Source organism: Protopterus annectens, chromosome 2.part0 (assembly GCF_019279795.1).
Source record: "Protopterus annectens isolate FY-2018-M chromosome 2.part0, PAN1.0, whole genome shotgun sequence".
NCBI lineage: Eukaryota > Metazoa > Chordata > Ceratodontiformes > Protopteridae > Protopterus > Protopterus annectens.
Genome location: NC_056728.1, coordinates 138215971 through 138233666, shown reverse-complemented (window position 1 = coordinate 138233666; position 17696 = coordinate 138215971). Strand labels below are relative to the sequence as shown.

Below are 17696 nucleotides of genomic sequence, written 5' to 3'. Positions count from 1 at the left end.
CATTTTAATGTTATCTCATTTTTGTTATTTCTAAGTGTCTAGAAATTAGCGGCTCTAGCACTTCCCCTTGGAACAAAGCCTCCTTTAGTCCTATTTCAGTTGTGCCACCATTGTCCAATCTTTTGGAAACAGTTACGACAGGTCAGCTCAGAACCCAGCTGGACTGTTATGGCCTGTGAGCATCAACATGGTTTGATAAAGGGCCATAACACAGTCACTAACCGTTTATCCCCTCAATATGCTGTCTACATAGCAGGGGACCAAGATAACAAACTGGTATGTTTTTTGTTAACCTGAGAAAGAATCCTGACTGCGTTTCTCAAATGAGTCTCTTGAAGGAAACAGAACTATATGATCTTGATGAAAACATTCTTTTGCAGTTTGGAAACTACTTCTCAGAATGTTATTTTACAATACACACTGAGAACACGTCATCTCCCACTCAGTAAGTAGGGTACACAAAACTCACTTCTAAAGGCATTATAATTTTCAGTATGTATAAATACAATAACTGGTGGCTGCAGTGGTGGAGCAGTTAGCATTGTCGCCTCACAGTAAAAGGTTCTCCGGTATGATTCTTGGCTGGAACACCTTCTGTGTGGAGTCTGCATGTCCTCCCTGCGGTCAAGTGAATTTAAAGACATGCAGGTAGGTGCAAGCATGTGTGGGTATGCCTTCTTTGAAGGCTGGGCTGGCAACTCAACACCGTAAAAATTCACTGCCAATCATAAGCGGACCGGAGTTCCACTGTGGTGACCCCTAACCAGGAAAAACCGAAAGACAGTTTTATAAATACAATAACTATCTGCAATCATAAATTGAATATTATAGCAATTACTCATGGCTGGGTGTGGGTAATGCTGGACTTACCCACAGTTGGTGTGATTTGGTCATGAGGGCTTTGCCTTCGTGACCAAACAAAGCCAACCGTGGGTAAATCAGTATTACCCACACCCAACTATGGGTTATTACTATTAGCTGACATTATTTAAGAAAGCAAAATTACTTACTTTTCTTAAATAATGTCCTTGTATAAAGGCAGCATGGTGTCCTTCCACGTTGTTTATGAATCCAATGGCTTTCTTGATGTACTGTGCATGCTCATGGGACTTTTATTCTCATGCTTACGCAGTACATCAGTGCTTTGGAAAGGAAGCAATGGAGAAAGGAAGATCTTCTTTGCTGTTTGTTTTTTTTTTTTAAATAAAGGTTGAAATTTAAACACAAGAGTGATAGGATAGAGAAAATACAAGGAAAATCAGGTATAGGTTCATAGGTTCATAGGTTCATACTAGGCTATCTGCCCAAGGGCATTTATTTTAGTTTGAATAAAACTATGCCTATCATTTTGCTGTGCCTCTGTCAAGCAGTGACACTGAAGTAATCCTATATCTGCGATCTCCCATCCATTGGTCAAGATTCCTCTTGAACAAGGCCAGCGAGGTGCTCTGCCTCACATGTACCGGGATTTTGTTCCACAGCATAGGGAGTCTCTGGGTGATGAATCTGTCCCTTGTGGTTCTGAGGGATCTAGATTTTATGAGACTGAATAGAGCTGGAGTTCTTTCAGTCGGGCAGCATAAGACATATTTTTGAGACCCTTTATCCTTTTGGTGAGGAACTTTTGGGGCCTTTCAAGCTGCAGCAGGTGTCTGGTCAGATACATTCTGAACGGGCATTGTACTCAATCATAGGTCTAATGAGTGATGAGTGATCTAGATGTGAAATATAGAAGGTTTTCCAAACTACTTTAGCAACATGAGTGTCAAGGCTACTGTCAACCTGGGTCCCCAGATCCCTGATGACTTTTTCTGTGCTCAGTGGATTGCCACCTATATGGTAGCTAGGGGTAACCTTGTTGTTATGACTATGCATTTTTGGCGTTTAACTTCAGGCCATGGCTCTGGCACCAGTTATCCATTTCTGTGAGGCCCTTCTGGATGATATCTGTGTCAGATGTGTTTTCGACTATGAGTTTGCAGTCATCTGCAAACTTTGTCAGCCATAACCCTCCTGTGTTTGCTTGTACTTCAGAAAAGTAGATACCGAACAAGAGTGGACCCAGGACTGAGCCCTGTGGGACACCACTTGTGACAGGCTTTGAGTCTGACATGGCTCCAGCAACTCTGACCCTGTGGGTTCTGTCACTTAATCTTGTGATGTATGGGTTTACATTCAAGCTGATGAGTTTTCGATGATACCTGAGTGGGGTATTGTGGGCTGTATGGACTGCCTTTCCCTCATCAATGGCCTTGGTGACTGTCTCAAAAAAGTCAACCAAGTTTAACAGGCAGGATCTTTAGTTTTGAATAACGTACCTGATTTTCCTAGTATTTTCTCTGCACTGTCTCTTTCATACCCCCGGGCTGTCCAGATTTCTAATTGTATTATTTTTCTAATGGTGAAGAAAGGTTTACCTTCATTTGAATGAAACATAAATCTGCGAGTGTTCATTTAGTTGACTGTATACATCAAAATCTAGAATGCAAACGCATCAAAATGTTGAAAATGAGTTAGTGGAATCCATTTTTTGACATTTTCGAACACCTCCAAATAAGTGTAACTGCAGTGCTTCTCGGGACATTCCATGCAAGTTAAACTGTGCAATCTCGGAATTAGTAGATTTAAGTAGGGAGGGGTGGTGGGTGCAGGGGGGCTTATATTATACTAGTGTTTTCTTTTGTCTTGATTGTACACATTGTGCGATTGTGTAGTACGTCAGAGGATATTTTTGTGAAAGTGGAATGTGCGATTTGCATATTTCAGTCACTCGTTGGTGATTCGCACATATTGTTTTTGCTGATGTGTGATGTCTGTGCTATACTTTCGATCATAGGGCTGTTGCATATGTTGTGTATGATCAAATAAAGGTAAACCGTGAAGAAAACTTAAAAAGTTATAGCATAAAGTAATAGAAGAAAGTCTGGGCGATCGGGCTTTTTTCCATTGGTATATGCTTGATTTACAACAGGCACGCTGGATGGGCTGACTAATCAGTGTGCTCATTTTTGAAAGTTAATGGCCAGTCATTGTATAATATGCTGTATTCAAATTATCCCATGGCATTATTCAATTACAGTCTGTTTCCTGATAACATTAGGAGCACTTTTATTTATTGTGACTCACTTTATCATTGCTCAATATATCAAACACACAATATCATATAATACAGTTTATCACAAAGAGACCAAAGACAGGAAAAAAATAAAACACCCCAAATACTTAGTTTAAGTGTTTTCTGCAGGAGTCAAACACCTTCTACTCCTACACCTCCTTGTTTATGTAGACTAAATGAGGGCTGTAGCAACTCAGGCTGTCACAGTGTTCTCTTTTCCCTAAGTTTAGCAAACAGCAGAGTACACAATTTATGTAAGGAAAAGAAGTTGTGCAGAAAAACACATGCAGCCTCCAAACACCACTCTGTTGGTAATTTAATCCATCATTTTTAAAAATCAAAAGCTCTAGATAAATTGAGCTGTGACCAAACAGAATGCAGTATCTTCAAGTAATCCTAAAACATTAAAAATATGCTGAGACAGGATTTAGCTATAGTTTGCAAACAGTTTTAGCCAAAATACACTAACTTTTTCCATTACTAAAGCAATTTGGAGTACTCCAATGTCTAGGAAAAAATGAGTCCCCCTGAAAATCATTTCAAAATCTTGAGGAAAAAAATGTGCACTAATTTGAAATTGTAGAATTATGGTTTACCCTTCCGAATCATTTGCTATTCATATAGATAAAACTCTGAATAAACAACTGGCTATGTTTAAAACCATTACATAATATCTGACATCTTTTCTAAAAATGTAGGCTTGTGATAGATAAATGTGCGCTGTATCTTATCCTAGGATATAAATTATTTATTGTTTCTACTGCCTCACCTTATAAAAATCAACAATATTTCAATTAGGAATGTATAAACCAAAAGGATTAATTCAATATGTGCAAATATGTTAATGTCTATAAATTATCTTCCAATACACTTAAAAGTTGACTTCCTATTCAGTACTTTACAAATTATTAGATCTAGGATACTGCCTTAATCCTTGTCCAGTATCCACAATTCAGGACAATATCTTGAGCAACATTTATAGTTCTACTTACTTTGACACAGAATGCCTTCTCCTATCTAGTAAGGCATTCTTTATTCATGGGATTGGAGGTTGGCCTAATGGTTACATTATTTACTTCACAGACACAATGGACAGGGTTTGATTTTCACTTTCAAGGAAACTGGCAAGGTTTAAAATGGCCCATAATGGCAGTTAGCCTAGTATGTACCTATGGTCCAGTACTTTGGCATCCTTTCCAATAAATTCCATTTCACACCAGGCAGATGTATTTAGCATTTCTTTACTCAACCTGTCTACTCTTGGTTTAGATGTCAGTATTATAATCATAGATTTACTGTGACCCAGTAGTAACCACTTGTCCAGTCAAACTGCAGCTCTTCAATTAGAGGTTATTATAGTAAACCAAAGGGTTAGTATTTGGACCAGTTTTATTTACCCCTTTTGTAGATCAATATATGTGTACATACCTTTAAGAAGCTATCCAAGGGCTTGCACAAGTGTATAAATACTGAGCACGTGCAAGTCTGACTGCCATTTTGTATTAAGCAGTTGAGGTGTAAGCATATATGTAGGTAAGGGGTACAAGACATTTTGACCCCGTCGATTTGCCCCCGGACGATTCGCCCCCAACCTATTCGACCCCGGATGATTAGACCCCAGTAAGAAATGTAACATAAGTGAAGCCAAAGCACATCAAAGCATGAATAGAAAAGAAAATCTGTTTAAACATTCTTAAAATTAGTTTAGACAGTCTTTCTTTCATGTTTATGTGCTTCAACTACAGCAAATATAGAAGAAATCCAATTAGACAGAGAAATTCTAATGAAAAGCGATAACTGAAAAAAAAAGGAAATAATGAGTTGTGAGAAATACCGGAAGTTCGCAACATGATCTATTCCAAAGTTAACATATAATGTTAACAATATCAGTATAAGGATAACGTTAACAATATCAGTTAACTATAAAAATACAAATAAGACATTAAAAGATAAGGTAACCCTAAAAATGTAACGTAAAAAGGTACTTACGTATTATCGGAATTTGCAATATGGTATACTTTCTCCAGTTTTACTAAAAGAAGTACTTATAAGTATAATCGTGTTGCCTAAACTGTGAAAAACTGCTGTGATTTATAGTCTTGTTTTTTAACAAAGATTAAGGGTTAAAAAGTAGTATTTCTGACTAATGTGCTTCACGGATGTTAAGCACTGCATGCATAAATACGTATGTTACACTGAGATGACTGTGGGAATTAGCATCAGACGTTGGACACAGGGAATGTTACAATGGTTCAGGCACTGTCATATTTTGCAATGGATTACTTTAAGTGTCAGTTATTTCTTTGGATTGCCTTGGTTTTCTTCTGTGGAAAAGTGTATTTCAAACTTGTAAGATGCATATAGTGAGAACAGTTACCTGAGTTGCTGTTGTTTTGTTGCAAGGAGTACTTTTCAGATGAACTGTGTACTGAGTGGATGTAAGGATGAAAACAAAAAGCAGGACACATGAAAGAAACGCTAGGTGAAGTATTTATTTCTGCTCTAGAAACACTGCTTTTCATGACAATGTTCAGTTACAGCATATGAAGAACAGTAACATAATGTAACAGCAAAACGAAGATACTTGTATGGCATTAATAACATCAACATGTACTACAGTTTGAATGTAATAGTTGGTAGTGATAGGTGATTGCAGACTGTTTTTTTTGTGATGCTGCTATCCTTAACACTAAATTATTATATGTTAAAGGTTTCAATGTTATATTTATACTAACAAATGTAAAAAATTAAATAAAGTGCTTACTAGAATATATTTGGGGTCAAATAGTCTGGGGTCAAATAGTCCGGGGTTGAACTGTCCACTAAAAATTCACATATAGATTAATACATGAAATTGTATAGAAATGCATTGGGGTTGAACTGTCCGGAGTCGAATAGTCCTGCTTCCTAGCTAAGCTCTGTCTGTTAACTAGTTTGTTCTTATTTAATGATGCTGCTATCCATCCTGATGTGTTTCTATGTATTAAAGCATCTAAATGAAACCCAAGGCTTCTTGCTATATGTGTTAGAGATAAAAGAACGACACCTTTTATTAATGAACGCATTCTAGTCCTGCTTGGTCTTCAAATAACTATCTATGCTGATATATGTAATGCTCCTCCATTATCACATGATTGACTTATTTATACAATAACATATTTGGTTTGAATCCCTACTTATATATTGAAAACTGTGATTTATCATTGTCATTGTTCTACCATATCTTTATTATAACGTGTAACTTGATGTGTGTCATCCTATGCTTAATCACAATGCTTTACATTAATTTTCATGTAACTAGGTTGTGGCACTTAACATTCAGTCCACTAACATGCTTGAAAACTAAAAAAAAAATAAAGTTTTATGCACAGTTATAGCTCTTATACTGAGTTAGTTCTGCATCCTTATTGACAGGAAATGATGCTCAATGAGATCAAACAGACTAATAAACCTTCAGATCATACTTAAACTCGTTTGCAGTTAGTCTGTTTTGTTGGAAAAGTTGAGAGCAATTACAGGGACTGCACATCATTACCTAACTATTATTAGGTTTATGCTAACAGCTCCTCTGGTTTCTCAGGCAAGTGAGATGGAGTTACTATTAGCATCATGTAATTTTTTAGACAATATTCATTTTCAGAGTCTGATATCAGAGCATTATAATTTAGTGCAGTAACTTTATTTATTTATTTAGTCTCCCCATTTGCATGGGTCTATATTATAACATTGAAGCCTTAAACCTTCGAATGTTATAATATTGAACCATTTCGATTGAAAGACCATAAAATCGAACACTCAGAATAGCGAATTTTTTCCCAGGGAAAAAATTTGCTGTTCCAACAAACATACACACAACACAAGCACACCAAAATAAATAATCCACACAGATACACTTCACAAAACCCTACAATAAACCATACATACACTTCTAGCTATCCACTTACCTTAACCCAACCCTAACCCTAAGGTCCATAACTACCACATACTCACCTTACCCGCTCCCTAACCCTAAAGTCCCTATCGCACACTCACCTTACCCACTCCATAACCTTAAGGTCCTTATCGCACACTCACCTTCGTTTGCACACTTACCTTAACCCAGTCCGTAACCTTCACTCCACAGTCGAGGAAATAGCGAAGCTGCAGAAACAGCCCATCGAATACTTTCCCTAGGGAAGTATTCGATATTCTGCAGCTTCGCTATTTTCAGCGTTCGGTGCGTAGGGTTCGATATTATAACATTCAAAGTTTTAAGACTTCGATGTTATAATATAGACCCATTTGCATGTACCTCTAGCTGACCATCAGCTGTCTGTCTTGCACCATTTTATCTTAAATGTACCTCGTATAATACACTGGGACTTACGCTGCATTGGTAACGGATTGGGCATGGGAAGTGAAGCCGAGTAGCCTGCAACATTATACAGACTGGTCCTATATTGCAGGGCTTTGTTTTGGTATGCTCATTACCACGTATAATGTCGGTTAGCTCCAATCCTCTCAGATGCCACAGTTTTACTAGCAATCTTTCCCATAATTACAACACGTCCTCATTTCTGGAGAAGTGTATTCATTATAGGCAAAAACCCTTTCCTTCCTCCCAAAATGGGCAAAGAAGCAAAGCCATTCTTTCCCATCTATTCCTCCCAGGCATCTCCAGCTTCCAAGCCGCTAGTCAATTGCCCATTATCTGGGTTGTAGTTTGAGTTCTATTCCTCTATGCCATGAATAATCAGTACAAAAAACAGCAGCTAAGATATTCTCATTTCAGTACATAAAGAAGAATTTTGTTATAAAAATATAACCAGTGCCTACTGACACAGCTGTAAAGGGGTACCAAATTCTTCAGTCTGTATAGTTGTACATAAAATTGCTGTAGGTCATAACTGATAACCTAACCTACCATGTTGTGAACTGTAAAATAATTTCCTTAACTTATTTACTTACCATCCATGAAAGCTTGTACTGTTTTATCCACATTATTGTCGAACTGTTGCAACACTAGCACAATCTCATTGTTGCTTTTGTTAGAAACCACTGAACGAACTGCATTAATCTAAACAAGAAATACATAAGTAGTTGCATCATGAATCATACTGAAAACAGTGTAAAGTTCATACTTGTATATTGGTTAGTCCCCTGATCACCTTTATGGTTATTCACAGACAAGAACAATTTTTTTTACATTACTTCTAAAATACATTGCCATTAGTCAAAAGAATGTCTCACAGCTTATACCACATATGTATTATTATTATTTATTATTTATTATTTACTTATTTATATATATATTTTATTATTATTTGTGCCATCTCAGTTGGCTTAATACCCCAGACTATATTCTTCTTTGCAAACTGAGATCGGTGTACCTGTTTATGTGAGATCAGGTCATGTATTGCTTAATAAATTGATTGCCATCCAAAATAAATAAAAAAGGAAAATATGTGGCCCAGAAAAGTATATTTAGTTCACCATATGGCACACAATGCCTACGCATATCCCCATGGGTTGTAATAGTCACAATATCTTCCATAGGAAATCTTACTCAGAATTAATTAACTTGTAACACAGGAAGAAATACAAACACGTAAAATTTCATTATATGGGACATATATCTTTTGAGGTTGAAGATGGAACCCCTAACTCCCTGATGTGGGAGGTGACTTTGCTCCCACACCACCCTTACTTTATAAACTACCTCTGGATTGTACCTATATTAGGGAAAAAGAGCTTAGTCACAACAAGCTTTATCTTGATGAAATAAGCCTAATTCTTAAGTAGTTCCTCGATAATATCCTTAGAATGTCACTATGAAATAGAATGTCACTATGAAATAGAATGTCACTATGAAATAGAATGTCACTATGAAATACTCCCTTAATTCTCTCATACTTTATGTACCCTGTGCCCAGACCATGCAAGGGGCTCACTAAGGTAAGTACATTACATAAGATATATGATCTGTGACTGTCAGCAATCATGTGACTGAGCATTTGTGGCAATGTAATGATCTTGCTGTTTGAATTTAATAGACCATAGAGTGGTTACAACAGATAGAGATCCCAAGCAAAGTGCCAGATCTGATAGCAAATACTCTGTCTGTGATAACATCAAGAATGCAAGATATGATAAAGAAGGGTTACTAATGAAGAAATATTTACTGCATCTTTAACAAACTGGATTCACTCTAAAGGTTTGCCAGACATAAACATAGACAATAAATATAAACTAGACTATAGGACATTGTTAAAAGATTTCAATGCATGAAATCAAAACAGGAACAGATGCTGAATGAAATTAAAAGTAATGTTAATTGCATGGTTCTGCAAATGCTTGTCCTTGGAGCAGGAAACGGGATTATCAAGGGGTTGGTTTATCAACAGCAAGAAATGATACCTCTGTTTTGAGAATAAGATGTACACACACACACACACACACACACACACACACACACACACACACACACACACACACACACAATCAAAATCAGAAGGAAGATGTAGTAAACAATAATAATTACAATAACAAAGAATAAATAAGCAGACAAAGAGAATGAAAATCTGTAAACCCCTAGCGCAGATGTAATTCCAGATGAAATTTTTAAAATAGCCTATGAAGAATTGATAGAACTTCTAAGAACAGAAGTTCAAGAACATTTAAAAGTCTCAATTTTCCAGAGTGTTGAAAAGGAGTCATTATTGTTCTTATTATTATAGAAGGAAACAGGAAAATACTGCTCTGCATTGCTCAGTTCTGCCTAATATACCTGAAGATTGTTTCAGAAATAGTATTAGAAAAATTAAAAATGAATATACATTTTTCTAAATTCCAATTAGCATATTTAAATAACATATCAAACTCGCATGCTTATTTATTATAGAATACTATAGAAAAGTATTAATGAAAACAGAAGCTGTTTATGATTATATTGATTTATTATGAGAAATAGAGAGGATATGCTATAAATTTAATCAATGTTATATCTAGCTTATATAACAACAACTGGGCCAGAGACGGGATCATGCAAAACAGTATACTAATCAAGCATTTTTCAGTAAATAAAGGATTCAGGCAAGGCTACATTTTAGCTCCATAGTTGTTCTTCATTTATATAAATGAAATAATATAGACATTCAAGAGCTGGAGATACTCTGGAGATTGAAAACATTAAATGTCCTTTCATAGGATATGTTAATGGTTTGACTGTTTTGGCTTTATCAGCACTTTACAAAAACAGATAAACAGAGTAGTACATATTAAAAATTAGGCTAATACTTAACATAAAGAAGAGAAACATGATGATATTTAATTCCAAATCTAAAAATGATAAAATATATATGAATAAACAGTAACTAGTGCCAACTGACAGCATAAATGTTTAGAAATTATTTACTCAGACACCAATGCTAGTAGATTTTTATTTTAGAACCCAAAAATAGAAATTGAAAAAAAGTCACTGTTTTAAACTGTTTGATAGATTCTCTTGAGTCTGATAATTTTATTAATGTAACTGATAATACTAAAATTTAATGATTTGCTTAATTATAGAGCATAACAATGAGAAAGAAAGAATAACAACTCTCATTTCACAGGTGTGTCTTAACTATTTCATGAGGTATTAAAGTTGTAAAATAATATCCTGCACAGTTACCTGAAAGAAGAATTAAGCATGGAAAAAGAAGAGACAATAACTGATGCAACCATAATAGTGAATTGCTTTAAGTAAGATTACTAAAGATAGACATGCTTAAAGTAGCTTTAAATAAATAAATAAATAAACACTGGCAGATTAAAGGCAGTATATCAGCTACAGAAAAATATTAAACAGAACATTAAAGAGTTTGCACTATTTGAAAAATGTCTGATGAAATATAACAATCCAAGTCAGACCTATCTTCCCCATCTGAAGAATTAGGGTTGAGTAGAGAGAGAGAGAGAAGAAAATCTGGAATGATCAATAGCAAATATTAAAAAATTCTACGCTATTATTTTAATAAATAAAAACAGCAAAAATATGTCTATCATACAGAATAAATTTATCAAATATTTATAACAAAAAAAATGAAATATGAACTAGAAACTTAGGGGATTACAGATAAAATAAATAAATCTCAGTTCTTTATTGCATGATTAGCAAGTTTGTTTGGTAATGCATACCATGTGACATATTACAGTGTGCAATTTACAAGGACAGTAGAACTCAGTTGTTCATAACACTCCGTCCTGATTTTAGGATATCTAAAGACAGCAAAATATATGAATTAAATGGACTGATTTTTAATGTAAATCACCTGTAGGCCATCAAACAGTTTAGTATAGCACTGGGTAAAATTATTACAGTTACATGAAAACTGTCTCACGTGCATGTAGCTGCAACTTATGTAAGGCAATACACAGCATTAAAGACATACAGTCATGTTTAGTTAGTCAGTTTTATTTCTATAAGACTATTTCTTATGTAATGGGTTATATGTTCTAACACTTGAAGCAAACAAGTCCTAGCATTTTATCTTCAATGTTTAACTTTTGAAGTAACCATATAAGGCATTATGTATAAATAGTGAGTGCAGGGTTGCTGCTGTATATCATACTGTCCCTGATCTACAGGGTAAGATTTGTGTCCACATTCTCAATGTGAAGACAAATACATTCAATACAGAGTACGACTCCACTTGCGGCTTATCTTATCTTTCCTCATTTTCATGAGATTCATGGACATTATATCAAGTGCTAGGTTTGGAGAGTATCCAGCATACGGATGTAAAGAATCCATTCATGTATGCACATCATGTTATCCACTCTGATGTCATGTGCCGATGATCTCCTGCATGCAATGAAAAAGCTCTCTAAGTGTGAACAGAGTTAAGAAAATACATAGCACTTTACCTCCTGAAAATGGAAAAGGAACAAGATGTTTGCAAGGAATGGCAATCTACTCACCGTGTTTTAGCACTGTAGTACTCTTACATCATCAGTGAGGAGACTATTGAAAACAGTGTTTCCTTTGAATAGGTAAAGGGTCATTTGCATTTGAGAATTTTTGAGTCAAATTATGATACTGTCTTGAGTTGTTTTTATCCAAAATGTGAGACTGCTTTAAAAGATTTAATAGTAGATGCTAATAGTAGGCCTAGGTGCTATAGTAAAACAAAAGCAAGATGTTAAAAAGTATAGCTTGTGCCTACATATATCTAACATACATGGAAAAACAATATTCCCAAACTGAAAAAGATGGTATTTCTGGATTGATCTTCTGAGCATTTTCATATTTTTCTTTAAGGTGAATTTTACATGGTTGCTACTGACAGTTTTAATGATCCCAAATCAAAATCACCAGTGATATAGAAAAAAGATGGGCTCTAAGATTGTTACTATACAATTTCATAGTGAAGTACACAGATAAAAAATGATATTGCATATTACTTTTCCAGGAATTAACATTTATCCTAAAGCTAGAAGGTGAATACTAAAAGCAATTGATAATCAACAATCTAGCAATCTGCTTTGGTGGTGTTTGAAGATACTGAAGGGTAAAGTAAAGAAGTTGGTAACACCAGAAAGTTAAACTGTTCTGCATTTCATATAGGTGACAAAGAAAAGTCTGATGTGATCCAGATCTGCCTTTTAAAATAAAACCTGTTCTATTCAAATTACATCACAGTACCATATAATGGTAAATATTTATTGAAAAGTTATTTATGTATTAAAAGAGAAATAATTTTTACTGCTTACAAACATGGTTAGTTAGAGTACCCCACGAACATGTTTTAGGTGTAGTAAAGAGAAAGACTTTAGCATGAGAGGAGAGTTAGCTTCTGGGAAAGGATCAGTAAATTGAGTCAATATTAAGTAATTGTAACAAGAAAATACATAGAAAAGTATGTTTTCTCTACAGAAGTCATATAGTACAGTTTTGTACCTACCATAAATGTAGATGTCCGATAGATATGCAACTGCAGTCATAACATATGGGTTGTCCTGCCTCAGGCAGCCCTCGGTCGGCCGAATTCCAAAGTCTGGGTCCAGCGTCGGCTGGTGTCGCCTCCTCTCTGACGTCACAATGGCTGGAGTATAAAGGCATCGGCCGACGCCATCTTCTTCAGTGTTTCTTGCCCCAGATGCCAGGTGCCCTCCTAGGAAGGATAAATATGGTAAATGGATAAAAATAATCCCAGACATGCACAACAGTAATAAACAGATACAACATAGGAAATACCCCCAGCTAATGGGAAAAGGGGTAGGGACCCAAAAAGAAGGATACAGAGGGGTAGGAGGGTGGGAAAATCCGACTGCAGTTGCATATCTATCAGACATCTACATTTATGGTAGGTACAAAACTGTACTATGTCCTTCAAGAATGCAACTGCAGTCATAACATATGGGTTGAATACCATAGCCAAGCTGGGGGTGGATGGAACTATGATAAGGATGGTGTAGCTAAAATCCCCTGCAGGACTGCCTAAGCAAAGCCTGCTCGGGATCTGGAGTATAAGGGCAGGTTGTAGTGCTCGGTAAATGTATGCACGGAGCTCCATGTAGCAGCCTCTAAAATGTCCTTTGTTGCCACTCCTCTTAGGAAAGCTGTGGAAGTGGCTATAGCTCTGGTGGAATGTGGCCTAATATTGGCTGGCACACCTTTTCCATGGAAATAATAGCAGAATCTGATGCAATGTCCAATCCATTTTGAAATTGTTTGTTTGGAGATTGCTTTTCCTTGTACTCCAGCAGCATAGGCTACAAACAGTTGGTCAGACTTTCTGGTGGCCTTAGTTCTGTCCAAGTAGTAACGTAGTTGTCTGTGTATGTCAAAAGTATGCAGTAGTTTTTCCCCCTTATTTTGAGGATTGGGGAAGAAGGATTCTGATGAAGGTTACGTAGTGAATACAAAAGCGTGCTCAATCACCAGTTTTTTGTGTCTGTTTGTGGATCTCTATGTAATTTGTCACAATAAATACTTTTTGTGGATTATTTGGCGTTTGGATTTTATACTGCATTCTGCTGGTTGCCTGGTGACAGTTATTGGTGTTCAACCCGGAGGAAAGCCCTTTATGGTACAACGACGGATTTCTGTTTATTTTTTACAAGTGTTGGTGTGTGGCGTGGTGGTTGAGGTTGATTGGGGAAGAATGTAGGCAGGTGAATAGCTTGATTTAGAGACACCCTGGAAATAACTTTTGGCATGAATGTAGGATTGGTTCTTAGAGAAACTCTGTCTTGATGAAAAATGAGGAAGGGAGGCACTGCCATGAGTGCCTGTATCTCCGAAACTCTTCTTGCAGATGTGACTGCCAATAAGAAGACCGTCTTCCATGAAAGAAATTGCATTTCTGAAGTTGCTGCTGGCTCAAATGGAGGAAGAGTTAATTTTTCCAACACATAATTGAGGTCCCATGCAGGTACTGGCTGTTTTCTGGGAGGTTTGATATTCTTTATTCCTCTTAGAAACTGTCTTAGCAGAGGATGAAAAAACACTGGAGGGTCACAGTTGTATTTTGCTGAGATTGCTGAGGCATGAATCTTTATTGAAGAGTATGAGAGTCCAGTATAAAATAGCTCTGCCAAGTATTCTAATATCTGAGGTATACTCGGTAATGCTGTCTCCTGACCCCTGTTGGCATTCCAGATGCTGAATCTCTTCCACTTGGCTGAATAGGTTTTTCTGGTGGAAGGTCTGCGTGCTTCCAGCAAGATCTCTTGAACTGATTTGGAAAGAGAGTTAGGTGGAGAAGTCATGGTAGCCTCCAGGCTGTCAGATGTAATGTTTTCAGGTCTTGATGTACAGTCCTGTAATTGTGTTGTGTTAGGAGCAGGGGCCATAGGGTCAGAGGCCATGGTTTGGTCCGAGTTATGGTCAATAGCAATGGGTACCAGTGTTGCCTTGGCCAGTCTGGAGCTATCAAGATGCCTGTTGGTTGTTCTGCTTTGATCTTCAGTATCACCTTGGTCAGCAGAGGCAGAGGAGGGAATGCATACATTTTTAGAGAATTCCAGCTGAAGGAGAGAGCATCCGTTTTCCAGGCTAGAGGATGGTGAGTCCTTGTGCAGAACTTTTCCAGGTGATGATTTAAGTGGGAAGCAAAAAGATCTACGTCCGGTCCTCCCCATGTCTTTGTCAGCTGAGAGAAAATGTGAGGGTGCAGCATCCATCGTGTGGATCCATGAAATTTCTGCTCAGCTTGTCCGCCAGTACATTGTCCTTGCCTGGTACAAACTGGGATTGTAAATGTATCTTCAGGCTCAGGGATTTTTCCCAGAGAAGCATTGTTAGTCTGCAGAGGGGATAGGAATGAGTGCCTCCCTGCTTGTTTATGTACCACATGACAGTGGTGTTGTCTGTCCTTTTTAGCAAATGTCCTTGTTGTAGTGATTTTTCGAAAGTCTCGATTGCATGTATCACTGCCAACATCTCCTTTTGGTTTATGTGCAGATGTCTTTCCTTCCAAAGACCTTGAATGCATCTGCCCTCCATGTGCACCCCCCATCCATGGTCTGAGGCGTCTGTTGTAATCATTTGGCCTGCTTGAGGTCTGTTGAAAGACATGCCTTTGTTTAGCTGACTGGCTTGAGCCCACCATAAAAATTCCTTTTTCAGACATGGAATAAGTGGGATTATATCCTCTAGGCTTTGGCTGTGTTGAGACCATAAGTTTTTTAAATACCATTGCAGCTTTCTCATATGAAGTCTTGCCAAAGGTATCAGAAGGATGCAAGATGCCATGAACCCCAGGGCCTGCAGGATTTTCCTTGCAGTCAGCTGGGAGAGTTTTGCTAGGCCTTTGAAGTACTCTGGTAAATGCTGCTGTTTTTCCTCTGTGAGGTAGGCCATTTGGTTTTCTGTGTCCAGTTTGGCTCCTAGGAAGATAATCTGTTGGGATGGCAGTAGTTTTGACTTCTGAATGTTGACTGTGTATCCCAAGGCCTGCAGTAGATGCATGACATAGTCCAAATTTTTTTAAGGTTTGTTTGTTGTCTGCTTGTATGAGGCAGTCGTCCAAGTAGGGGTATATTTGAATCCTCTGCAGTATGCAGTGTGCCACTACTGATGCCAGGCATTTCGTGAACACTCTGGGTGCAGTAGATAAGCCAAACGGCAATGCTGAGAATTGATAATGCTCTGTCCCTGCAAGAAATCTGAGGTATCTTCTGCAGCTTTGTCTGATTGGGACATGCAGGTATGCCTCCTTGAGGTCCAGAGTGACCAGCCAAGACCCCTTGCCCAACATGGGAAGGAGTTGCTGCAACGTCAGCATTTTGAATTTTGGCACAATGAGAAAAGTGTTTAGAGTTGACAAGTCCAGTATGGGTCTCCATTTGTTTTCTTTTCTTGGGACCAGGAACAGTCTTGAATAAAATCCCTGGCCTTGCTCCTGAGGAGGAATCCTTTCTATTGCTTTTATACTTAACAGCTTGGAAACTTGAGTGAGTGCCTCTGCCCTTTGATGATGTGGCAGGTTTGGCATGCCTTGTCTTATTGGTAATGTGTGGAAGTGGAATCTGTAACCTTTGTCTATCAAATCCAGAATCCAGTTGTCCTTAGTTAAGATATGCCAGTTTTGTGAGAATAAGGATAATTTAAAGGTGCTTCTCTTTGAACCTTTGTTCAAGTCATATTGTCCTTGTGGTGCAGCTAAACTGTCTGCGCCACTTATTTGATTTGGAGGTTGCCATTGGCGGCCCCTGTAAGATCCTCGATAGTGCCCTCGCACGCCTGCTTTCCCCTTTGAAACTTGTCAGAGCTGGGGAAGGACCAATTCTTTGAGGGCCAGTTTCTGCTGAATCTGGGTGGCTGAACCTGAAGGAAATCCTTGACTGTCTGTACTGAATTTGCTTTTTCCTCTATGGATTTCAATACATCTTGTGCATTAGCACCAAAAAGCTTCTGTTTTTCAAAAGGTGCATCCAGTAACTTTACTTTAACATGGTCTGGCAATGGCTGATCTTTTAACCAAGCATGTCTACTTATCACAGCCCCAGTCATAGCTGCCCTACATGAAGCTTCCAGTGCATCATAACCACACTGAAGAAAATGGTTATTAACCTGATGAGTGTTATGTATATGATCTTGCAATGCCTTTTTATCAATAGGCTCAGGAGAGGCTAACTTTTTCTGTAAATCATCCAGGAGAAAATCTTGGTAACTGAAACATGTGAAAAAGGCAGTTAAGTGACCTCATGGCTAGGGTAGTAGAGGTATATACTTTTTTACCCCATCTCCAGGGACCTTGCTTCTCTGTCCGCTGGCAGTGGGTTTTTGGCAGAGGAGGTAGCCACTCCCTTGGGGCCCTGTGAAATAGTTTCTAGATCCACAGAGTGGGCCTTAAAAAGGTGCTTGTGAGTGTCAGGGACCCTATAATATCTGTCCGGCTTGACAGGGGCAGGAGGAAGAGAATCAGGGTTAACACTGGAGTCAGAGAAAACATCATCCAAAACATCCATAACTGGTGGAATAGCCAAAGGTCTGTGCTGGGGAAGCTTGAGGAAGGTACGTTGCCTTTTCCTGGAGTCAGAGAATTCCTGACCCTGCCATTGAAAATGTTCCCTCATGGAATGCAGGACTTCACCAAATGAGAAATCCTCTGGA

The 17696-nt window shown here is 37.7% G+C and overlaps 1 protein-coding gene across 1 annotated transcript in view; it reads right to left on the bottom strand.

The window, feature by feature from the left end:
* SPATS2L (spermatogenesis associated serine rich 2 like) overlaps positions 1 to 17696 on the bottom strand; it is a 430773-nt gene that overhangs the window by 182141 nt on the left and 230936 nt on the right. Inside the window, exon 3 of the mRNA XM_044060630.1 lies at positions 8063 to 8171. Coding sequence (XP_043916565.1) covers positions 8063 to 8171 — 109 coding nt within the window. The remainder of the gene's footprint in view (positions 1 to 8062; positions 8172 to 17696) is intronic.